Source organism: Rutidosis leptorrhynchoides, chromosome 9 (genome assembly GCF_046630445.1).
Source record: "Rutidosis leptorrhynchoides isolate AG116_Rl617_1_P2 chromosome 9, CSIRO_AGI_Rlap_v1, whole genome shotgun sequence".
In the NCBI taxonomy this organism is placed as follows: domain Eukaryota; kingdom Viridiplantae; phylum Streptophyta; class Magnoliopsida; order Asterales; family Asteraceae; genus Rutidosis; species Rutidosis leptorrhynchoides.
The window spans coordinates 222,704,069-222,730,730 of record NC_092341.1 but is presented as its reverse complement, the minus strand read 5'-3'; the positions used below and the strand labels follow the sequence as shown (position 1 = coordinate 222,730,730).

Genomic DNA, 26,662 nt, shown 5'->3' with positions numbered 1-26,662 from the left:
GACACATGTTACATAACATTTCCCTTCTCCTATTATGTGGTCTCATTCATAAACTCTAATATTTCTTCTTCAACAGGTAGATTAGGTACACAGAAACCGCGGCATGGTAAACCTACTTTGCAAAGCGCACTAAATTCATCAGGTTCATATTCGCCCCTCTAACCACTTATTGAATGCACAACCCACTTTTAGTGAGTATTTAAGTAGTGGGTTTTGGGTGTTTCAGCGTTACAGCCCATTTGGCACACTTTGTCCACTTACTTGATAACCTAAAACTTTGTTTGCTCATTCTTTTAGGTACACCCGTGTCTTACTATTACCAAGGACCTCCAGCCCATAAATGCCGTAACTGTGACGCTACGATGTGGTACGCAGAAAGGAACAACAAACCCAAACATACAAGAAATCCGTCCTTCTCAATGTGCTGCCAAAGTGGCAAAGTATTGCTACCGAAATTAAACGAACCTCCCACATTGTTAAAAAACCTGCTTGACTACAACGACCCCACGGGCGCAAAATTTCGGGAACAAATAAGGATTTATAATAGCATGTTTTCTTTCACGTCGTTTGGTGCTAAGATCGACCACTCTGTCAACCGGGGTCGGGGTCCTTATACATTTCGTATAAGTGGTCAAGCATACCATAAAATCGGTTCACTTTTACCAGAGGGTGGCCGGCCAAAATACGCACAATTGTACTTTTATGACACTCAAAATGAAGTAAAAAACCGTATGTCTGCTTTCGTTGGTGATGATTCCCGCACGACAATTGATGAAACCCTTACACGTAACTTGATTGCCATGCTCGATGAATCGAGCGCTGTCGCACAAGCTTTTCGTATGGCACGTGATTGGTCAGCTAACAATACAATGTCAGATTGTGGGCTCCGTTTACTCGCAAAGGTTACAATCTCGCGCCAATATAACACGCCAAACGTCGCTGAGGTCGCTGCGTTGATTACCGGGGACTTTGGCCACTGTAACTCAACAAGGGATATCATTGTTCAAAAAAAAAAATAACACCCCACAGCGCATATCTGAACTTCACCAGTTATATATGGCATTGCAATACCCATTGCTATTTCCCTATGGTGAAACCGGTTACCATGAAGAGATCCCGTATCACACAAACAGTGGCAGAAGGCAAACAACCCGTGGCCACGTTACTATGCGAGAATATTACTGTTACCGAATTCAGCAACGGGAAAGCGAGGGCACAACAATTCTTAGAGGAGGTCGGTTATTCCAGCAATACTTGGTTGACGCGTACACCGCCGTAGAAGAACAAAGGTTGAAGTGGCTACGACATCACCAAAATGAACTTCGGCTTGATTTGTATAGCAATGTTTGTGACGCTGTTACAAGGGGAGATACATCAGCCACTTCAATTGGGAAATGCATTATTCTGCCGTCCTCGCACACAGGCAGCCCACGGTACATGGTTCAAAACTACCAGGATGCAATGGCTTTATGCCGGGAATATGATAACCCCGATTTGTTTATCACTTTCACTTCCAACCCGCGCTGGCCCGAGGTCGATACGATGATCTCCTATATCGATGGGCAAAAATCAGCTGACCGACCCGACATTGTCGCTCGAGTATTCAAGATGAAACTAGACGACCTCATGGCTGACATAATGAAAAAACAAATTTTTGGCACATGCCAAGCAGGTATTTTTCCCGACTGTTTTCCTGTATTATAATATTATTATATTTCAGAAATCGTAATAAACTATTATAAATGTCCATATTTTTTTTGAATATTCTGTTTAAGCTCATGTTATCTATTTATATATTTTATGTATATTTTTTAACACATTTCCCTATTTATTAATAATAAGTTTTAATTACATATTTTTACATTTTAGTCGACAGCTTATATTAAAAATAATTTGCTCCTCACCAGATCCTATTCTATATAATTGGCAACTTCAAATTTTTTCGCAATGTTTACAATCCTACATGATACATACACTTTCATTAGCAGGCCCACAGTTTACTACCATTTTGTTAATTGAATTCCATTGTTACAGGTATTCATATCATTGAGTTCCAGAAACGGGGCCTGCCACATGTACACATGTTAATATGGTTGATCTCTGCTCACAAATGCAAAACACCCGCTGCTATTGATGACATAATAACAGCTGAGATTCCATCTGAGAAAGATGATCCGGAGGGGTTTCGGGCCGTTACTGAATACATGTTACATGGTCCGTGCGGTGGCGTCCATATGAACGCTCCCTGCATTATTGATCGACAATGTTCCAAGCATTTTCCGAAGCCGTATTGTACAGAAACTACAATTGACGAGGAAGGATATGCTAACTATAGGCGACGAAACAATGGCGTCAGGTTCACTAAAAACAACACCCCCCTTGACAACAGCTCCGTTGTCCCCTACAACAGGTACCTGTTACTAAAATACAATGCCCATATCAACGTTGAGTGGTGTAATCGATCTCGGGCAATAAAATACTTATTCAAATATTTAAACAAGGGCCCTGATCGAGCAACAATTGTCATCCAAGAAAATATAATTCTGGGTGATGAGTCCAGTGGAGACAAGGTTATTGATGTTGATGAGATAAAAAATTATCTAGATTGCCGTTATTTATCCCCCTGCGAGGCTGTTTGGAGACTGTTTTCGTTCGACATCCACTACTCTAAACCATCCGTCATTAAGCTGTCATACCACCTGCCAAATCAGCAATCGATCACTCTCCATGACTCACAAAAACTGCCTGCACTTTTACAAAGGGAAAGTATTAAAGAGACGATGTTCACCCAATGGTTTGAATTGAACAAGCAAGATGAGTTTGCACGTACCCTGACTTATGCAAAAATCCCTACACATTATGTATGGAATCAAGATGCTAAAATATGGAGCCCGAGAAAACTTAGAACCTGCATCGGTCGCATTGTCTACTCAAACCCTGCATCGGGGGAACGTTACTACCTGCGTATGTTACTAAATATAGTTAAGGGCCCCCGGTGTTTTGAAGAACTACGTACAGTGAACGGTGTTTTGCACCGAACGTTTAAAGACGCGTGCTTTGCATATGGGTTAGTAAATGACGACAAGGAATGGACCGAGGCTATCTCAGAAGCAAAAATATGGGCTACGGGTTCACAGCTACGTGAGTTATTTGTTACTATGTTACTCTTTTGTAACATAAGCAAACCGCTTCAACTATGGGAATCAAGTTGGGAGGCTTTGTCAGACGACATCTTGCATAAAAGAAGGAAACTATTTAACTTCCCTGATCTAATTCTGACAGAATCCCAAATTAAAAATTATTGTCTGTTGGAATTACAAGCCTTATTAAATAGAAATGGCAAGTCCCTGGATGATTACCCCGACCTACCACAGCCCGATCCATCTATGCTAACCCAAATGGACAACCGTTTAATTCGGGAGGAGCTAAACTACAATATAAAAGAAATGCACCTGCTCCATGAAAACCTGTTCCGTTCACTCAATCCCGAACAACTAACGATATATCAACGGGTTATAGATGCAGTTACTACAAAAAAAGGAGGCCTCTTTTTCTTATACGGTCCCGGGGGGACTGGCAAAACATTCCTGTATAATACCGTTCTCGCAAAACTAAGATCAGAAAGGCTGATTGTTCTCGCAGTTGCATCCTCAGGTACGTACATTACTTGGGTTTTTTTTTAGGCATTACATTATCATAAATATTTACCACAAACAGTGACTTTCATTTCATGAAAACTTAATAACAAGCCTCCTGTCTCAACAACAGGTATTGCATCTCTCCTATTGCCCGGCGGCCGGACTGCCCATAGCCGATTTGTGATCCCCCTAGAACTTATGGAAAACAGTACATGTGGAATTAAACAAAAAACACACCTAGCGGCGCTTATCCAAGAGGTTAGCTTAATTATTTGGGATGAGGCTCCCATGACGCAGCGACACGCTTTCGAAGCGTTAGATAAAACATTAAGAGATATTTTAGGAGCTAAAGATGATGCAAACAGGTTTAAGTTATTCGGCGGAATGCCTATCTTATTGGGCGGCGACTTCAGACAAATACTCCCCGTTGTTACAAAAGGTAAAAGACAAGAGGTCGTCCACGCGTGCATCAATAGATCAGATTTATGGGAGCATTGCGAGCTTCATACACTTTCGCGTATTATGCGGGTCAACGAACACACAGTCGATGGTCAAATTGATGCCCGCAAACGCACTTTCAACCAATGGGTTCTAGATATAGGTGAAGGGAAGGTCCCCGCATTGTGTAAAGATGGAGAGGATGAACCAACCTGGATACGCATCCCCGCTGAATTCATTGTCAAATCTGACAAACCCCCCATTGAGGCAATTGTAGACACAATATTCCCAAACTTCATTAGTAGCCAAGAAGATGAAGATTATCTGCGTGAAAGGGCAATTTTGACCCCTAGAAATGACGATGCTGCTGAAATCAATAAACATATGTTCAAAAAATTGCAAGGTGCAAAGATGACGTTTAAAAGCTCGGATGAAATTTGCAAGGGCTCAACCGACAACATCGACCAACACTATTCATACCCGGTTGAATTCTTAAACAAGCTAAATTTCCCCGGCGTACCCCCACACAAACTGAAACTCAAAATTGGACAGCCAGTCATGCTACTACGCAATCTCAGCCCTAGCACAGGGATGTGTAATGGCACACGCCTCATCATAACCGACTTTACCAAGTTTGTCCTTCACGCTCGAATCATCACTGGATCACATATAGGGAAAATGGTCATAATCCCTAGAATAGTCCTTACTTCAACAGAAAAAAAATGGCCCTTTGTCATGCAGCGAATCCAGTTCCCAGTGCGGCCATGTTATGCGATGACGATAAACAAAAGTCAAGGGCAATCGTTGAAATTAGTAGGCCTATACCTCCCTAAACCTGTATTCAGCCACGGTCAATTGTATGTAGCTCTCTCACGCGTAACCGACCCCGATGGCCTGAAAATCGTGATGATGGATGACAGTTCTGATTGTTTAAAGGACCACACAAGAAATATCGTATACAAGGAAACGTTCAACAACTTAAACCACCAACTATAACGGTAACACTTAAGCCTACTTATAATTTCGATTTTAATTGAATATTATCACTTTATTTTTCTTAACCCTAATTAGCAGTAACCTCCTTACACACAACATTCACACACTATAATTCTAAAAACTCGGAACCTAACTGGTGCTGGAATGCCGATTTCCCATACCTTATATTTTTAACTAAAAAACCTTTTGCAGGAAACCCGCGCCTCCGTGTTAACAGGCACAATGCAAATTATATCCGGCCCGTTACTTCCTTTTACATAAGGTACACTTTCATCTATTTTCATAAATGTTAACAATGTGCTGACATTCAAGGTATAAAGACCCTGCTAATCTGTTTACAATTGTGATTTTGTATGTTGGAAGATAGTGTAATTTTTTATGGATGTTATCATTATTGATAGGGGTAGATTCAAGATAATGACTTTTGTATACTGATTCTAAATCTTTTTACTGTTAGCATTACTTATAGCATTCTTTATGCAACTTTTTTTTTAAAGTATATAGTCGCTATATCTTATGTGTCGGGTAGTAATGTAAGTTTCCATTCATTTCGGAATTCATGATACAATAACTGTGATACATACAATAACTGTGATACAGACTTCATCCATTGTAGAAAAGTCACCTGATTAATTTCATAAAATGGGAATCATTGCAGGCATTAGATTTACATGATTGCAGAAGGGAGACAAGTTGGAGTAAGACTTTTGTTTAGCTTAGTTAATAACATACAAGCTTATGGTGGAAAAACTCAATATGTAAAATGGGCATGGGATGAAGGTGACTCTTTGTCTGGCCCTTAGCCTGAATTTTATTACTTTTCATCTTCACACAATATTTCATTCACTTGCATACATTGTAGTTTTAACAAGTCGCTCAGCTGCAGGTCAGCTCCTTTTGAACAGCCAGGAAAGTACCCATCGCCTGATCATTGGAGTCACCTACTTATGAATACAACAATGCTGCAACATAATGCTCAGTTCATGGATCTTCCTTGCAAATTTTCATTTTACAGTTATGTTTACTCATGTGTATGTGTATGTGTACGGACTCGACTTAATAATTGGTTCATTTATATTTTACTTTGTCCACTACATTTTTGGATAAAATCTCTAGCACAACGTTGCACGTTTAACCGCCTTGCAACAAAACCTCCACTTTTACAGAAAAACCACACCCTCCTGGACCCAGCCTTCAAGCCATGGCACAACCGAACGTAACACATCAACCGTTATCCTCTTCGTGCAAGGCACCGGCAATAAACCTAGTTATTTGTTATTATTTACTCCGTAGGTTTATTAGGGTTCTGTATGTAAACCCTGCCTTGTTCATCCCTTCCATCCGCCATAGCCTTTTCAAGGTAGTAACTTACTTTTCAACACTCACATATTATTTGTTCTATAGTTTATTCAATAAATAATTTCTTTAATTAAGTAAATTAAGCTGTTGCAGTGTTGATTCATATGGAGATTAATGTAAAGAATATAGCTTTCGACCTTGATTTTCATCCTTCAAATCAACTAGTTGCTGCAGCTTTAATCACAGGAAATCTTTTCATGTAAGTCCTCCCCTTTTATTTTATATATAATTATAACTAAATTGTTTGTTATATAATATTTTGCTTTTTTTTTTTTATACCTAAATGTGAAATGTACTAAGTTGTTGAATGTTTATACGTTACAGATATCGATATGCCGAAGATTCAGAGCCCCAAAGGTCAGTAGATGATTCCTTGACATGAATTATAGTTTGAGATATTGTTAGTTTTCAGTGAAAATGGTTGATTGTAGCAACAAATACTGATAACCACATCTATTTTGCTTGTGAATAATCTGTATAATTCAAATTTGTTAATACTGTTGATGATATTAGGACTGCAAGTTGCAAACTTTAATAATATGTATGCTTGTGAAATCGATAAGTGGGGTGTTCGGATGCGCGATTACTCAATTAGGAAGTGATTTTGCGATGTAACTTGTAAGAAACAACATTAGATTAATTTCTTAAGCCGCGAGATATATTCAACCCTGATCCTTGTGACATAAGATAATATCAGAAGTGTAATAAATTTAGGTCAACACACTAAAATGATTTTTTCTGCTTCCAAGTAATCGATTTATTATATGCACATCCCAACACAGACCATAATTTCACGAGTTGCATGGAAATTGAGATTTGACTCGGCAAAATAAGTTCACTTTTCCTCCAGAATTCGAAATTCTGTTTCTGATGAAATTTCAGACCCATGTCTTATATTTGAGATTTTTTCGTTTCTCCTAAAGTTGGTCTCTGATTCAAGAATTATTCATTGGGGAATTATAGTAGCTACATCCTAAAGCTGTCTGCATGACATGTTTATCATGCGATTTTTTAATTGTTAGAAACAAGCGATTAAACTTAATTTTTTTTTTTTTAACATATATGTGGTACCCGTGGATTCATGGGATTGAGGGTTCGAATCAATGGCGAAAATTTATTTAATCTGGAGGCGATTTTTTTTTTAATCGGGGACGAATAATTTTCACCTTTTGGGTCATGGGCTTTTGGGTTGGGGTCAAAATCTGGAGGCTTTTGGGGGCAATATCAAATTTTAAGCCTGAAAATTTTAAATCCTCCGGAGGCAAAATAAAAAATCTAAAATTTTAATATTGAAAATTTCAAGTCCACTGGGGTACCCCCCGCCCCTATATAGTTTTGCCATGGTTCGAATCCTGGGGAGTCATCTCAAATTGTGCCTTATGGGCACAATTAATTTGGGTTTCTCTTAGGGAGTTTTCTCTAGATTTTGCATTCTGGGTAGTTAATGTGGGTTTCTTCTGGACACGTGGACCGGATATGTTCGGGTGGGTAGCTTCTAGCCCCCGTTAGTGACTCCTAACATGCTGCTCAATCATAAAAAAAAAAAAAAGTTTATAATTTATAAATCATTATTACCTTCCGGTTTTGTATGACAACAATCATTTTAGGGTGTTGAAGGTTCGTGCACACAGTGAATCTTGTAGAGCTGTTAGATTCATCAACGAAGGACGAGGTAATGCACAACTATGTTTGTATAACATAAATCCATGATTACCTTATACTTTCTCATAAAAAGATCTTAATGTCCTTTACCGTTTTCTATCAGTAATCCTAACGGGGTCTCCAGACTGTTCCATCCTGGCTACTGACATTGAAACGGGATCTCCTGTTGCTCGTCTTGAAAACTCTCATCAGTACGTCTCCTTATTTTCTAATGGAGGTGTATGATGTATATGTTGTTATTAAAATAAAAAAATCAGAATTAAACAGTTATCTTTTTTGCAGAAAAGCTGTTAATCGGTTGGTCAATCTCACGGAAACAACGATAGCTTCTGGAGGTGACGAAGGGTGTATAAAGGTTTCTTATTATAATTAAGTTACTCGCATTTCTTTACATCACTTAACCTTTGTCAATATTGGATGGCTTTAAACTATTCTGTTTCTACCGATTTACTTAAAAAATGAGTTTATATAGGCTATGTGTTATCTTAATTGGGCCAATTAACATTTTTTAGCTAAAATGGGAAAAGGTCAAACAGGCAGAAAGTTACCAAGCCCAATTCAATCGTATATAACGTCCTTAATGTTTTTTTTTTTTTAATATTTTTGGACTATCTTTTCAATATTACTGTTCGTATAATCAGAATTGAGGTGTTAATTATCTAAAAAAATATATCTTAAAGTGGACAAATGTTAGCAGGTCAATACAATCTGTCTTAACCCGAACCTGTTTTGACCCATACTAGAACTTAAAATGTCTTACTGTCAAACTGTTTTGACCCATTCTGCAAATAACTGATAGGTCATATTTGTCTTGTTTAGGTATGGGATACAAGACAACAGACCTGCTGCAATTCATTTCAAGTTCATGAAGAGTATATTACCGATATGACCTTCGAGCCTGATTCCATGAAACTTTTAGTAACAAGGTAGAAAAAAATCTCTTCTTATGAGAAAAATATGTTAAATAATGAGGCTTCTTTTGTTTTAAAAAAAGAGTTTCCGTATTTTGAAATTTTGACCGTGCATCTGACCCAAGTATCTTCAGTTTGATGCTCTTACTTGATATTCCTACCTTTTTATGTTCTGAAACTCTTCTTTAGTTATTCATTAATGCAATACTTGAAGTAAGTGTGTCATACAAATTGGTTGACTCAGATTATGTTTCAAGTATAACTTGTGAAATAGGAAATTATAAGACATAATGAAACAGGAAACATGCTACGTATATCTCTTTTTTCCTTATTGTTTTGGAAGTTCATAGTATTTGTCATCTTATAACATAGTTTTGTTTTCATCTAACTTATTATCTAGTGGAGATGGAACTCTATCCGTTAGTAATCTGCGAAGTAACAAGGTATGTATTTCTTTCTTAAAGTTGTTTATGCAAATAATCAATATTTATTTCAAAATGGCTAAATACATAACGTCACTTATAATGGTAGGTTCAAACCCGATCAGAGTTTTCTGAAGATGAGCCATTATCAATAGTGATCATGAAGGTATGGATGTGCTTTATGTCGTATTATTTTCACAATTTGTTGTTTATACTTGTCCTGTGATTTGGTACTCAGAATGGTCAAAAAGTTATATGTGGAACCGAAAGTGGAACCCTTTTATTATACTCTTGGGGGTTTTTCAAGGATTGCAGGTATATCTAAACATTAATATTCTATTTTAATATTTTCATGTTGCTTTTTGAAATATGAAGTTTTGCTGCAGTAGTGAAAGTGTCGCTTACCAATCTATCTTTATTTTTTAGTGATCGTTTTACAGCACTCTCACCAAATCCAGTGAATGCATTGTTAAAGGTGCGTTTTTTACCTTCACTTTTACACTTTTTGCAGTTCTTGTTACGGTTGAACATAGTTTATTACCATCAATGTATTTTATAATAAGGTATTTACCTTTTTCTATATTCTTTAGCTTGATGAAGACAGAGTTATCGCCGGGACTGAAAATGGTCTCATAAGGTAAGAAGGCTTTTATAATTTTTAATTACATTATTTAATCATGTTGTGTGTTTTAAGCTTTGTTTGTATTTTGTTTAGTTTGATAGGTATATTACCGAACAGAGTAATTCAGCCAATTGCAGAGCACTCAGAGTATCCCGTTGAGCGTCTTGGTATGTCTCATGCCCTCATATATACTTTGGATATGTTGTATACATGATCATGTATGTGTGCTAAAGGTGACAATTTTAGCTCATTTATAGTTAGTCAATTTAGCTTATATGTTATTGCTCATAAAAATTAAAAATATAGGTAAAAAAGAATTGAGTGAAACAGGTAATAAATGTAGTTTCAAAGGAAATCGAAAATCAAACTAAAAGCTGTGATAATCTAGTGTTTACATTACAACTTTAATTGCTAACTCAGGAAATATGTCAATTTAATCAAATCTTAATACAGTTCGTGTTCTTAATCTCATATTTAATATTTTGATTATTCGTTAAGTAAAAAAAAAAGGTTAAGGAAAAATGTTGGTGGGTTAACCCGACCTACCTCTTTTGACCACCACAAAGTCTACCAATGTTTCTTTCTTATCGGCGAATTTGGATTGTATATGTTTACTATCAAAATGAGTAATTTTAGAAGGTTGGCTATAAATCAAAAGGCTCAAATGGAACGAACAGGTAGAATGGGTCAAAAATTTTCCAATGTGTATTAAAATGCTTACAACATTATAAAATCATTTCAGTTCATAAGGAAGACGTTAGTTTGATCATAATCTACTTTTTATCTTTTATTTTATATATTTGCTACTAATTACAAAATTGAAAACTTGGTGGTTCCGCCCACATCCCATTTTGACCTACCTGTCTGACATACCCGTTTTGCCGTCTCTAGATTCTAAAATAATATCCTATCTTTCGAGTTGCTTGTTGCTAACATAACACGTGCTTTTCGTCTGTAGCATTCTCTCATGATAGAAAGTTTCTTGGAAGCATATCACACGATTCGATATTGAAGGTGCGTTAATTGGTGTTTCCATGTTCTTTTAGTGTCAAATTCTCACTATCGACCTATCATTATGCACAGCTATGGGATATCGATAGTCTGCTGCAAGATTCTGGAAATAACGTGAAGGGTAAATCAGCTGCTGCTGATAGTGATGATGATGATGAGATGGATATGGATACTGACGACGCTCCTCAAAAACCATCTAAAGGTAGTGTCTACATTTACCAATACACTAACCATGGTGGAGGTCTTACTGTTCACAGGGGGTAAAGAGGTCATTTTACCATTTTCCACCTTTTCCCTTCTTTTTCCCTCAATCGCCGACGTCATTTTTTCCCCTTAACTTTGTTTTTTTGGGCTTTTTTCCCAACGAAGTGGGCCACCAATTTACTAGTAGTTTCTAAATTCTAGTGTAGTAAATGATACATGATATTCATCTACATGATTATGAAACTCTATGCCCCCTTTCGGAAATTGTTTTCTCAGACCTGTATAAAACACCAGCCGAATTGTGATTATTGTTTCACAATACAATCAAGATTTATATTGCATAATTTTTCTTTTGTTTTTGTGTGTGTGTGTGTGTGTGTGTGTGTGTGTGTGTTTTTCATAGAAATAACTTACAAATCTAAAACTGGGGGGTCAGATTGTCGAGGGCTAACTATGAAAGTAACTACTCTTTGAGCAAATAACAATATCTAACGATTGTCAGTACATTATTGAGTGATTGTAAAAAATTTTGTAAACAAGAATAATAACATATCGCCTAAGCAATAGAGAACAAAGTTAGTATTAAATTTAAAAACACTAAATTTTTTCTGACCTAATCATATAGAAAACGTTTCTGCGTGTAGTTCGTTCTTGCACCCATGATCTAACATTGAATATTGTTTCTGTTTTACCCTGTAGGTACAAAGAGGAAAAACAATGGAGGAGCTAAAGGCCTTGATAACTCAAGTAATTTCTTTGCAGATCTCTAGTTTATACTCCATGGTAAGTTGGACTATGTAACCATGCAAAAACGTACTCAACGTGCTGAAAAGATAAATTCAGTTTTGCCTTTTTGTCAAAACAAAAAAAAAAACAAAAAAAATGTGATGCTGTGGTTTATACTTGTGCTTTTAAGTTTCTTTCTGAGTTACTTCATCGTCTATTTAAAATACGGTAGACAAGTTCCAATTGTCTGCAGCTTTTTTGTTTCCTTGGCCATTATGAAGCTTAGTTGTATGGTCAACAAAACTTGTTCTGAAAGATGTTTCTAATTATTTGTTTTTCATGGTAATTTGGACAAAGGCGAGAATGTCATTTGGTAATGGCTCGAATTAGTGGATACTTTATGTTAAAGTTTGGGTTGTCATTTAACCGTTATCGATACTTAATTCGTTAATAGTTACGATACTCTATTTTACATTCCGGATTAATTTTCCACTCATTTACATACATTACTGTTAAGTATTAGTTTCTACTTACCAAAGGGTCTTTGACGTAGCGGTATCGAGGAGCTCTCTGATCTTGAGGTGATGGGTTCGAGTCCTATTTATGACATTATTCGTGTAAAGTTATGTATGGTGCGTGAGTTTGCCGTTCTAATAAAATAAAAAAATGGCTTCTACTCGTTAATTATTATGATTATCACGAGTTTGGCGGGTTAGTGCATGTAAGGGAGATGGTTTGTGATTTTTGTGGCATAGTACATAAAGTTCGTGTAAAGTTATAAGGTTTATCTTTGTTTGGGTTACTTGGGACAACGAGTATTCCGACCTTAACCTCTAATCTATGTGGTCAAATCCGGATTACTCTATGGTCGTTTTTAACCGATCTCTAATCCCACAAGATTTTCACCCTAGACTTCTTACAAATATAGTCTATGATTGTTCATGTCATAATTGTAAAATCTTGTGTATATTAAGATACTTTTAAGGTTAAGATGTGCATAATTAAGACTTAACCGATTACTATGATCAAGCATATATTTGATCCTAAGGGTTTGGTCTAAACTTGATCAACAAAAGAGAGGAATTTAACACTCATGTCCCATGTACCGTGAATAATCCCGATGTGAAATGATGATCTCAACAAGGGTGATTGAATGTCGGCCCACCATCATCGGGATAGCCAGTTATGATGGTTCCAGGAGGATGTTAGGGTTTATGTTCTTAGAAATTTACCTGCAACAGTCAAGTTTAATAGAGCTTAAGAAGCTGTTAAGGTTCAGATTAGACAAGTTGATTACTAGGTGATGATGATATGATGATCTTCGTTATGTATTGAAGGTATTTCGTGAGAGTGTGGTGTGAGTATGTTAATGTGTGTGTAAAAGTCGTGAGGATGTGCTGCATGGTAACGAGGATTTGATGCCCTATTTATACTTTGAACATTTTTGTCCCTTAGTGCCACGTAATAGGACAAAGGGGACGTATCTTTGCTAGGTCGTACTGTTTTGGTCTGTAAAGCTGAGAAAGTGCAAGTAGTCTCAGCGCATTCTGTCAGTTGTCTGCTGCAATCGTTGTGCAATTTGTAGCACATCCTTGTGATCGTACAATGTTGGAATCGTGCTAACCACATGTGGTGTCTTTTGTTGGTATATGCTCTGCCCGTGAACTGTACGTGACAGTCCTTGGTTTTAGTATTGTCGTCCATTCCAGTTTAGCGCTGGTAATGTCAACTTTAAGAGCACATATGTTGATGGCGCCTAATAGATCATGAGCGCACCCTACTTATGGCGCATTATATTATATATTTATATTGTAAGAGTGGGTGACATGCTTATGTTTTAACTTAGTAACTTGTTGATTATGCATTGTTAGTCACGTGTTACATGTTAGTCATGTATGATGTGTGCATATGAGATATGTGAGTATACGCAGCATTATAATCTTTCATTAATCAATTGAAACCATGCATGCTAGATTGCTTGAATTGTGACACCTTAACTTCAGTATGTATTATCGAACATTCATTATGTAATTTTTAAGTTTCAAAAACTTGGTGAAAATTCTAAGTATTAGACGAGTTTGATTAATCAGATTTATAACTTGCATTCGAATATTATTTTCCCAACACATGAAGCTCCCAGGCCTTCAAATGGCCTTCAAATAGAAACTCAATATACTCTGTCAATTACTCGAGCTCAGGTTATGTCCTCACGATAAGTTTTTTATAATAAGTACGGAGTATATATGATATAAACAACGGGACTAAGTGCTCTGTATGTGTCAATGTCATCTACGTCAGAAACTAAAGTTACATGTTCAATATTTTGTCAATACGAGACATACAAAATACACGAGTTGTTTATTTTGAGAAAAAAAAAAAGAAGAAGAAATTCAAATTACCAAACAGCTACCGTTAAAGAACAAGGGTTTTGAGTTACCCGAGCATTCAATTTGGAACTACGACCATAGGTAGTCATACTGAGTGACATCTACTGAACAGACGTGAAGAAAACATAGCACAACACTGACCCTGTCTACATCGGCATCTCACATACAACTTTTTTCATCACAACTTGTCTTTTTAACATTATACTTTTTAACGATATACTTTTCTCATAGTTAAACATGTTACCAACTCACTCTATCCATCCGTAGTCTTGCTATTGAGCTATAGAATATAATTTAAGTATTTGAATCACATGAAGACTTGACATAACTTATTACTAATGAATTCGTTACTTATATAGTATAGAGTTAAAATCTTCAGAGTCAAAAGACTTCAATGGCCATATATTTGTATTTTTTACCATGACTATAGTTGTACTTAAAAATTAAATGCTCTACACTTTTTTATTTACTCAATTTTTAACAGCTGAAAGTATATTAAGAAACCGACTTCTTAACAGAGAGTTAAGAAAACCAAAGACAACGAAAGAAAACAATTACGACTTAGGAAGCTAAGCATCGCATGACGGTTAGAAAAATTACAAATGAAATCAAACAAATCACTTTTCTTCATGACTCCTCGTAAAATAAAATATACTATTGCAAGTTTCAATTACGTTCACAATGTCGCCACCACGATACTTGAATAGTCTCTCCTTTGAGGCGTCAGGTGCGCACAAAATTTTGGAACCATTCAACCCAAGTTCACGAAATAATAAGTGGAAAATCAAGACAATCCATGTACGAATCCTTCTCATCAACAAACTAGTCAAATCACAAATCAAAGAGAGTCAAAAGATAAGAAGTATTGTAATTATTATTATTTATATATTTCTAAAGATATAATGACTATATGAACAGTAAATAAATAGATAAATAAATTTAATTTTTAAAACATACGACACTCGTGACTATTTAATTGTTCTCAAATAAAAAATACATAGTTTAACAAAAAGTGGGTTACGTGTATTTTTTTTTACTTTTTAAATTTACTCCTTGTTTTTTACCTTTTTTATCCTAAAAGTATAAACGAATTGTATTTTCTTATTTTTATATATTTATGAAAATAAACAATTAATTATATATATATATATATATATATATATATATATATATATATATATATATATATATATATGGGCTCTAGTTATTGAGTCAACAGCAAGCGTCGATTTATTGGCGACTTGACTGACTCTTAGAGCCTAAATTAAATTTCAGGCAGGATTTAAAACACATGGAAATTTGATTTTACCATTTTCATGGCGTCTCAATTTTATTTTTTATTTTATTTTATTTTTTAAAAAACTTTTTCCCACTTATTGGCCGGAGGTCCACTCGGAAGCAATCTTTCTATCCGTCGAATAGAGAGAGGGATGATTTTCTCTACTTTTGAGAGTGTTTTCACTCTAGGTGGAGAAATGACTTGACTTTATTCTCGGATAGGGGAAGGATTGTCTACATCTCATCTCCCTCATACACCACTTATGTGGTATTGGATTTTGTTGTTGTTGTATATATATATATATATATATATATATATATATATATATATATATATATATATATATATATATATATATATATATATATGTGTGTGTGTGTGTGTGTGTGTGTGTGTACATATGTATATATATATATATATATATATATATATATATATATATATATATATGTATATATATATATATGTATACAACTCATGTTGTGTGTGTGTGTATATATATATATATATATATATATATATATATATATAGTAATACACAACAAAAACAACAAAGTCCAATACTACATGAGTGGCAAAAAAAAAAAATAAGTAAAAAAATAATAGTAATAGATTGCTTGTATTCATAAAAAGACATGGTTGGAACTAGGGATGACAATGGATCGGATATGGAGCGGGTGATGCCGTATCCATATCCATTTAATTTTTGTTCATCCATATCCATATCCATATCCATATCCGTTTAGTTTCAGGTCATCCACTGATAATGCTAAAAACGAACATATATTTCATAGCATTATCTCTCAAGAAAGACAAGCTTTTAGTTGCAATTGTTCTATTTACAAGTGATATTCGTTTAAATAATAAAAGGTGAAGACAAAAGACAGATTCGACGAATTGAAGACGCAAACGACAAAAAAGCTCAAAAGTACAAAGTACAATCAAAGTGGTTCAAATTATTGATGAGAAACGTCTAAAAATTACAAGAGTACAAGACGCGAAACGCAAAGTACAAGATATTCAATTGTACGCAAGGACGTTCGAAAATTCGGAACCGGGACCAGAGTCAACTCTCAACGCGCGACGCAACGGAGCAAAAATTACAAGTCAACTATGTACATAAATATAATATAATATATAAATAATTCTTAAAATTATTTATATATTATATTTATTTATTAAAACGTCGGCAAATAAACAAACAAAATCATGTGAGCTGGAAAAGCGGGCCATGCGATCGCATGGCCTGGCAGTTATAATTCCATGCGATCGCATGGCACACTTTTTCAGCTCAGGTCCTATACATTGCAAAGTTAGGTCGACGAATTTTACACCTTTTTCTCTTCTTCATCTATCAACGTAATATATATATATATATATATATATATATATATATATATATATATATATATTATAATTTTAATTTTAATTTTAATAATAAGGGTATGTTAGCGAATGTTGTAAGGGTGTAAGTCGAAATTCTGTCCGTATAACGCTACGCTATTATTAATCATTGTAAGTTATGTTCAACCTTTTTAAATTAATGTCTCGTAGCTAAGTTATTATTATGCTTATTTAAGCCGAAGTAATCGTGATGTTGGGCTAAATATTAAAACGGGGTAATTGGGCTTTGTACCATAATTGAAGTTTGGACAAAAGAACGACACTTGTGGAAATTAGACTATGGGCTATTAATGGGCTTTATATTTGTTTAATTAAATGATAGTTTGTTAATTTAATATAAAGATTTACAATTGGACGTACCTATAAATAACCACATACACTCGATCGGACACGATGGGCGGGATATTTATAAGTACTAATAATCGTTCATTTAACCGGACACGAGAATGGATTAATAGTCAATGGACTCATTAAAACAAGGGTGAATTATGTACAAGGACACTTGGCGTAATTATTAACAAAGTATTAAAACCTTGGGTTACACGCAGTCGATATTCTGGTGTAATTATTAAACAAAGTATTAAGACCTTGTTACAGTTTAAGTCCCCAATTAGTTGGAATATTTGACTTCGGATATAAGGATAATTTGACGAGGACACTCGCACTTTATATTTATGACTGATGGACTGTTATGGACAAAAAACCAGACGGACATATTGAATAATCCAGGACAAAGGACAATTAACCCATGGTAATAAAACTAAAATCAACACGTCAAACATCATGATTACGGAAGTTTAAATAAGCATAATTTCTTTATTTCATATTTAATTGTACTTTTTAATTATCGCAACTTTATTTATTGTCATTTACTTTACGCACTTTTATTTATCGCAATTTCATTATTGTCTTTTACTTTACGCTTTAAATTAAGTTGTATTTATTTTTAATATTTTACATTAGGTTTTAACTGCGACTAAAGTTTTAAAATCGATAAACCGGTCATTAAACGGTAAAAACCCCCTTTTATAATAATAATACTACTTATATATATTTATATATTTACAAATATAGTTTTAAAAATATAGCGTTAAACTTGGCTAAGATCCCTGTGAAACGAACCGGACTTACTAAAAACTACACTACTGTACGATTAGGTACACTGTCTATAAGTGTTGTAGCAAGGTTTAGGTATATCCACTCTATAAATAAATAAATAACTTGTGTAAAATTGTATCGTATTTAATAGTATTTCCTAGCAAAAATTAATACTATTTCATATACCCCTCGCATAACATCAAGTATTTTTGGCGCCGCTGCCGGGGAATTGCTTAAACGCCGGAAGCGAAACGCTATATATATATAAAAAAAAGATTTTTAATTTACTTTTATAAAAATACGTTTTAAATATTAAAAATACAAAAATATAAAAAGAAAAATATCTATATATTTATTTTTAAGAGTTTGTTTAAAATATATAAACTTAAAAAGTATTTTTATTTCTATTTTAGTTTTTAAATATAAGTATTTTATTATTTTATATAAATATTTATTTATATTAAAAACATAAAAACAGAAAAAAATAAAAATAAAAGTACTCGGCCCAGAACTGTAGCAGCCCAACACCTGACCCGAAACCCTACTCCATGCGACCGCATGGATTTTTAACGCAAAGACCATGCGATCGCATGGCCTTGTCTGACACGCCAGAGTTGACCTGGTACTGCAATAATTACGGGGTATTAATTATAATTATTATTAATTAAAACCCTAATTAGGTTTTTATTTATTTATTATTTAGTTTTAGTTTTATTATTATTTTGTATTATTTAGTTTAAATTAGTTTTATAAACATATAAAATTAATAGTTTTATAAAATAAATAATATAAAAATAATATTTTTATAAAAATTATACTTTTTACAACTTTAAGTTTATTTTTATATTTTATAACTTTTTATTTGTTTTAGAGTAATATTTGTATTTTTCGTTCGTATTTAGTTTTAAAACATAGTTTTTGCCATATTTATTTTTTATTTCTAGATTATTAGGTTTTACCGTAAAATCCCTTAAGTGCTTTTTCTTTAGACTAAGATTTAGGTGCTTTAGAATTTTGCGACGCCTTTTTAAGATTTTAGTACTTTTTAAGTTATTACCGTTTTGGATATAGAATTTCTTTTAAGCTTTAATATTTTTAGACGCAACTTTTAATTCTTAGTTTTTAGATTTTTAAGTTTCGACGCGCTACGTTCTTTTTATTATTTTTCGACGTTTTTCGACGCGCTCTTTTTCTTTCTTATTTCTCGACACTCTAGTTTTAGGACATAGAATTTTCTATTTCTTCTCTAAAATTTCTTTAAATTTCAACGAAAAATTATTTTAAGTGGTTAAATTGATAGATATCCAAAATTTTCTGCTTCGTAGTAATAGTTAGATTTGTTAGTGGCTGAGTTGTGAGCTTCCGATTTAAAGGGTTCTGGCTCCCTGCTACATCTTTTGGCTATTCGAAACGTGGGCAAAAGCAGAAAAGTCTATTAATTTTATAACTTATATAATTTTTATCTTTTATAACTAATAGGATATTCAGTGAATGCACCGAGCAAAACGTTCACCACCTTTTATACGTTCACCACCTGTAACTCGATCAAGACATCTAGCCAATATTGTCGCCATTGATTTTTCTTTAGAATCGTCATCCAGTCAACCAAGTACTCCAATTCAAATTGCCGATAATTCATTTTTTGAACCAGAGCTCACAATTGAGAATCCGGAGAATATTCAGGGACAATTCAGAGATCCTGAACCATTAATCTTTTCTCCAGAACCACCAATCATTCAAACAGAGATTGTCGAGGAACAACCCATTAAATCAGAATCCTCTAGTGATTCAGATTCAACAAATTCAATCATAGAAAATCTGGAACCTCTAAGTATGGAAGACCGAATGAGAGCTAAACGCACTGGCCAAGGTCACGCAATTACTCAACCAGACATTAATGCGCCAGATTATGAAATCAAAGGACAAATCCTACACATGGTGACTAATCAATGCTAATTTAGTGGTGCGCCGAAGGAAGATCCAAACGAACATCTTCGTACTTTTAATAGGATCTGTACACTATTTAAAATAAGAGAAGTTGAGGATAAACAGATATATCTCATGTTATTTCCCTGGACTTTAAAGGGAGAAGCCAAAGATTGGTTAGAATCATTACCTGAAGAGGCGATTGATACATGGGACGTTTTAGTTGAAAATTTTCTTAAACAATTCTTTTCGGCATCTAAAGCCGTAAGACTTCAAGGAGAAATTGTTACGTTCACACAAAAGCCAAACGAAACTCTATATGAAGCATGGACAAGATTTGGAAAGTTATTAAGAGGATGTCCGCAACATGGTTTAGACACCTGTCAAATAGTACAAATATTCTACCAAGGATGCGACATCACTACAAGAAAAGATATCGATATAGCAGCTGGTGGTTCCATTATGAAGAAAACCGCAACTGACGCTTACAAAATTATTGATAACACTGCTTCAACTCACATGAATGGCACCAAGAAAAAGATATCGTTAGATCATCTAAAGCAGCTAGAGCCGATTCTAGCCATGACTTAGATTCCATTTCTGCAAAGATAGATGCTGTCGAGAGACGAATGGAAAAGATGACTAAAGATATCCACTCAATACAAATTAGTTGTGAGCAGTGTGGAGGACCACATTTAACAAAAGATTGTCTCAGTATTGAACAAACAATGGAACAAAGAGAAAATGTTTCATATTTAAACCAAAGACCTGGAAATAATTATCAGAATAATTATCAACTGCCAAGACCGATCTACAATCAAAATCAGAATTATAACCGAAATGTTCCATACGCTAGTAAGACATTACAAGGAGCACAAACAAATTACACAACTACTGAAAAAGAACTCCTTGCTATTGTCTTTGCTTTTGACAAATTTCGTTCATATCTCGTTCTAGCTAAAACGGTGGTTTATACCGACCATTCTGCTCTTAGATACCTATTTTCAAAACAAGATGCTAAACCACGATTAATCCGTTGGATCTTACTCTTACAAGAGTTCGATATTGAAATCCGAGATAAAAAAGGGAGCAGAAAATCTTGCCGCTGATCATCTTTCTCGTCTTGAAAATCCCGAATTAGAAGTTCTAAATGAATCGGCCATACAAGATAACTTCCCTGATGAATATCTATTGAAGATAGATTATAGTGGAATTCCATGGTTTGCAGACTATGCAAACTACTTAGTATGTGGATTCCTTGAAAAAGGGTTGTCGTACCAAAAAAGAAAGAAATTCTTTAGTGATATAAAACACTATTTCTAGGAAGATCAACATTTATTTAAAAGTTGTCCCGATGGAATAATACGCCGATGTGTATTCGGGGATGAAGCTAGTCAAATCTTAAACCATTGTCACACAGGACCAACAGGAGGGTATTATGGGCCTCAACTTACAGCAAGAAAAGTTTATGATGCTGGATTCTATTGGCCTACAATTTTCAAAGATGCACACCTTCTTTGAAAATCCTGTGATGCTTGTCAAAGGGCCGGAAAAATAAGTCAACGTGATGAAATGCCACAAAATGTCATTCAAGTATGTGAAGTATTTGACATTTGGAGTATTGACTTTATGGGTCCATTTGAAAGGACCCGTTCATATACATTATAAACGATTCACAATAGTTGATTACATCGCGAGGTATTTGACCTCTATATGATATGTTTTACAAACATTGCATTCGTTTTTAAAAGACAAACTTTCTTTACATCAAAAATTGACGGCATGCATACCATTTCATATTACATCCAACTATAATTGACTTAATATTAATCTTGATGAACTCAACGACTCGAATGCAACGTCTTTCAAAGTATGTCTTGAATGACTCCAAGTAATATCCTTAAAATGAGCTAATGCACAGCGGAAGAATTCTTTAATACCTGAGAAAAAACATGCTTTAAAGTGTCAACCAAAAGGTTGGTGAGTTCATTAGTTTATCATAATCCATCATTTCCGTAATAGTAATAGACCACAAGATTTCAGTTTCTATAAATATACGTACACTCGCAAGTGTATAAAAGTATTCTATAAGTTGTAGGCACTCGGTAACAAGCTTTAACGTTCATGTTTTACCCTCTGAAGTACACCAGATCAGGTGTGTTTAAAATAACCTCGAAGTACTAAAGCATCCCATAGTCAGGATGGGGTTTGTCAGACCCAATAGATCTATCTTTAGGATTCGCGCCTACCGTACATAGACAAGTAGTTTAATGTTACCAAGCTAATGGTATATTTTTGGTTTAAACTCACATAGAATTAGTTTTAGTACTTGTGTCTATTTCGTAAAACATTTATAAATCAGCGCATGTATTCTCAACCCAAAAATATATATAAAAAGGGAGCAAATGAAACTCACAATACTGTATTTCGTAGCAATTATGTATATGACGGCACTGAACAAGTGCAGTGTTTGTCTCGGATTCACGAACCTATATTAAGTATATATATTTATATGTTGGTTAATATCTGTCTAACAATTTAGGTCAAGTCGTAGTGTATCACAATCCTAATGCTCGAGACCGACATGCAAAAGTCAACAAAAGTCAACTTAACCCAAAATGACTTCCAAAATCTATACATGTTTATTATATAACTTATATATAGTAGTTTTATATATTTAAATATATTTATCAGATCTTATTATACTAAATAATACAAGTCATTTATTAATAAATAAAAATTTATATTAAAATTCATATATGATAAAAATATACTTTTATATATCTCAAATAATAAAATTTATAAAATTCACTTAATATCATAAAAATATAGTGGTATGTATTATTAATGTAATTACATTACGTGTGGTAAAAATATCTTTGTACGCATATTTATTTGATAAAATAATAATGATAATAATAATAATGATAAAAATAATAAAATGATAGTTTCAATAAAAATATTAATTTTTAGTAATAAAGATAATTTTAGTAATAACATCAACTGATAACAGTTATAATAATCGTTTTAATAATAATATTAAAATTAATGATAATTCAGTTGACCATATCTTTTAATCCGTTCATCGAAACCACAAGATTTCTAAATGAAAAGTTATTAATTTTTTTTCTTCAGATTTTCAACGACATGCATATCATATAACTTATCTCAGTAGCATATGTATCAAATTCGTGATTTATCATAAACTATTTAACGACGAAACTAAGCATACAAACATGCATAATCATATATACTCGAGCACTAGTCAGGGATACACTATTAATATATAAAAGATAAGATATGAATGCTCACTTATCAATATTGTGATTCAATATTGCAGGAAAGTACGTAGACGCAAAGAAAATGATAAACGTTAGGTTGACCTCACGAGCAATACCCTCGATCAATACCCATAACCTTCATAGCTATAACCCATAATTTCCTTAGCTCTATCCCATTTGAAAACTTATTTTGAAATCGTCTGAATATAACTCCGTCGTAGTATTTTATGTACACTAATAATATCTTGAAATAATACTAAGTAAATATATATATATATATATATATATATATATATATATATATATATATATATATATATATATATATATATATATATGTATGTATGTAATTCGATTGAGAGAGTTTAGAGAAATATATTTTCAAGTTTCTATGAAATAATGAAACCTATTGAATTCTATTTATAATAGATTTTTGAATTATTAAAGTGAATTATTAAAGTATGAATTATTAAAGTGAATTATTAAAGTATGAATTATTAAAGTGAATTATTAAAGTATGAATTATTAAAGTGAATTATTAAAGTATGAATTATTAAAGTGAATTATTAAAGTATGAATTATTAAAGTGAATTATTAAAGTATGAATTATTAAAGTGAATTATTAAAGTTAAAGTAAAGTAAAAGTAAAGTAAAGGTAAAGTTAAAGTATAGTAAAAGTATAAAACTATGTACGTATAATACGCGTATAAAAATATATATAATATTAATTTAAATCGTTATATATATATATATATATATATATATATATATTTAATAAAATAAAATATAAATATCGTTATCTTTATCATACTGGTTAAGTAATGAGTTGTAAAAAAAAAATAGATTTCTTAAATCACAGTGGACCTCATAACATAGGCCCGTAATCATATCATAATGTATCTGATAATTCAATCATTTGAAATTATCTCTTAATTCTGTCGATAAATATATCGAAACAAATATGTTTATGTAAAGTATCATATATCTAATACTTTGTTAATGTTTTCAGTTAATATTATATATTATATATACATATCTATATACACATAATTGTTCGTGAATCGTCGAACACGATTAAAGGGTAATTGATTACATGAATGTAGTTCTAAACTTTTTGAGATTCAACATTACAAATTCTGCTTATCGTGTTAGAAACATATAAAGGTTAAGTTTAAATTTGGTCGGAAATTTTCGAGTCGTCACAGTACCTACCCGTTAAAGAAATTTCGTCCCGAAATTTGATCGAGGTCGTCATGGCTAACTATAAAAATGTTTTCATGATGAATATGAGTTGATAAATAGAGTTTTATTATCATTGAGTAATATAGATAAAACAATTTGATTACGCGAAGAGTATAAGTGAAGCTATCGCAAGAGAGTGAAATGAGTAAACGTATATTCGTTTTAACCGATGATGTAGTTATGATTGATTTCCGGAATTCATGGGATTTAAAGAAAATCTTTGCAATAAGATTTGGTTCTTCGGCGATTAAGGAAATCAGGATCTTCTTTGATTAAATGCGATAACCTGTCTCGATTTCTCTGTCTGATATTTTACTATAATTCTACCCCCTTCGTTTCTTTATTTCCACAGCTCACACCTTCTAGTCTTTCTCCCCAATTCATACTTTAAAGCAGTCGTTAATATGCTTCATCCAGTATTGATTCTTGATATACTTTTAACTTTCATATCTGTCATTCTTCTTTTTCATCTACCACCGGAGGAAGTTATTTTCTTCTACCATTACCTTGGGGTTATTGTGTTTTCATTCTCCCGTGTCTTTATATTGCTATACGCATTTATATACACGGTTTGTAATTTCGGGGTTGTTATCGGGCTTTATATTCTCCATTATATTTCGGAGCTTCATGCTTTCATTTTCTCTTCCCGATCTTAAGTCAAGCGGATAATAGTCCAGAATTCGTAGATATGAATTTTTGGATGAACATAGTTAATGTTCCAAGAAGAAAATCGTAATGGCACGATCTTGATTTGGCAAATTACCAGAATATCCGAAAATATAGAGCTATCAAGATGATATGTTCTTAATATGTTTGAAAATTGGGTAGAATGTAAGAGTCGTGTAAACAGTACATGATGACGGTATGTTCTGTGAATCATCACGTTCCATTAGAAACTCAGCATGACTTACTGTAATATAATCACGTTGATCAAGTGTCATTATATTATACTAACTCATGCTTCAGTTCCCAACACTACTTCAAAAACATTCCTATTTTAAATTCAATTTTTTTTTTAAATTTAGAAACTAACACAGTTTCTTTTTATGTTGTAACGCAGATATTGCGAAGAGATAAAAGATATCAGATAAGAATAGTTGTGAAAATACCTTCAGGAATATCGAAGATATTATAATAAAAGATACGATAATATGGATGATGAAGAAGATTTGTCTGTGAAGGTTTAGAATAAGAAGTAAGGTGTTTGCTAACGATTTCAGTAGACACTGAATCATTTGGATCCTTTGAAGGCAGGTTTAGTCTTTGTGATTTGTCCACAGCCTCCTTCATGGTCTGCTCAATCCGTTTTCCAGTTTCAAACCTTCTCTTTTTCTCAGCTTTACCACCATACTATTCTTTATCATCAAACTTTTGACTGTTAAAGTCATTTACAGTTTTTGCTGCTTCATCAGCATTTTTCCAATTTCGGAGAACTAGTTCATAGTTTGGGATGTTTTTCAGAAAATTCACATTGGAAGTATGTAAGTCTAGGAGATAGACGTTATATGTATAACTTTTGACGTAAAATTGTAGCGAAATTCAAAATACTGATTGCTAATTCCCAGTAATTGGTGTGACAATTATTGTTACAGGATGTAGGTGAGTACATGATGGGGTTTTAATGAATAAGTATAGTGGCTTTTCGGAGAGGCTTAAGTCGAAGGTTAATGAAGTTGTTGTTAAGTTTACTGATAATGTGGCGAGATATGAAAGGTTCCCCGGTAACAATGATGAAGGGGTAATTGTTATAATAAGGTTTATTCGTATAAACAAATGAAGGTTATTTGCTGGAGCTGTGACAAAACTGTCTATTTTGGAAAGAGATTGAAAAATTATATTTGGTAATAAATATCAAAGGATCTGACACGGATACGTGTTAAACTATAACTTTGGTTTCGAGAGCTTTTCAGATACATGACAGTGGGTAATATGTGGTTGGATCATCATCTCGCATGTCTTTAGGAACTTCGAAGTGTTTGAACACATATTGTAATTGTTAATATGCATATGATGTTCTAAGATTTTGAATGATACAAATATTTTTGTGAGTTCCATG

The 26,662-nt window shown here is 33.6% G+C and overlaps 2 protein-coding genes across 3 annotated transcripts; both read left to right on the top strand.

Annotated features, from left to right (window-relative positions):
• The first annotated feature begins 1,056 nt into the window (after positions 1-1,056).
• Positions 1,057-5,439, top strand: LOC139868538 (uncharacterized). Its single transcript, XM_071856873.1, has 5 exons — positions 1,057-1,672; positions 2,035-3,654; positions 3,769-4,995; positions 5,265-5,334; positions 5,385-5,439. Exons 1-5 carry the CDS (start codon positions 1,057-1,059, stop codon positions 5,437-5,439), a joined length of 3,588 nt encoding a protein of 1,195 aa, XP_071712974.1.
• Positions 5,440-6,337: 898 nt separating this feature from the next.
• Positions 6,338-12,402, top strand: LOC139866417 (WD repeat-containing protein 55-like). 2 transcript variants are annotated; one of them, XM_071854652.1, is made up of 16 exons: positions 6,338-6,432; positions 6,525-6,630; positions 6,756-6,788; positions 8,039-8,103; positions 8,197-8,284; positions 8,376-8,448; positions 8,913-9,019; positions 9,405-9,447; positions 9,536-9,592; positions 9,665-9,741; positions 9,853-9,901; positions 10,017-10,063; positions 10,142-10,215; positions 11,007-11,062; positions 11,132-11,261; positions 11,963-12,402. In XM_071854652.1, the coding sequence occupies exons 2-16, from the start codon at positions 6,536-6,538 to the stop codon at positions 12,031-12,033; spliced, it is 1,065 nt and encodes a 354-aa protein (XP_071710753.1). In that variant the 5' UTR covers positions 6,338-6,432; positions 6,525-6,535; the 3' UTR covers positions 12,034-12,402. The 2 variants fall into 2 exon arrangements, with proteins under 2 accessions (XP_071710753.1, XP_071710754.1); XM_071854653.1 differs by having other exon boundaries at positions 6,350-6,432; positions 6,516-6,630.
• Positions 12,403-26,662: the final 14,260 nt, after the last annotated feature.

Coding starts and splice junctions, on each gene's coding strand:
- LOC139866417 (XM_071854652.1), top strand. CDS start 6,536: ATGGAGATTAATGTAAAGAATATAGCTTTCGACCTTGATTTTCATCCT. Junction 9,448..9,535: donor GTAATCTGCGAAGTAACAAG/GTATGTATTTCT, acceptor TTATAATGGTAG/GTTCAAACCCGATCAGAGTT. Junction 9,742..9,852: donor GGGTTTTTCAAGGATTGCAG/GTATATCTAAAC, acceptor TTTATTTTTTAG/TGATCGTTTTACAGCACTCT.
- LOC139868538 (XM_071856873.1), top strand. CDS start 1,057: ATGGCATTGCAATACCCATTGCTATTTCCCTATGGTGAAACCGGTTAC. Junction 1,673..2,034: donor TTTTGGCACATGCCAAGCAG/GTATTTTTCCCG, acceptor CCATTGTTACAG/GTATTCATATCATTGAGTTC. Junction 3,655..3,768: donor TCTCGCAGTTGCATCCTCAG/GTACGTACATTA, acceptor TCTCAACAACAG/GTATTGCATCTCTCCTATTG.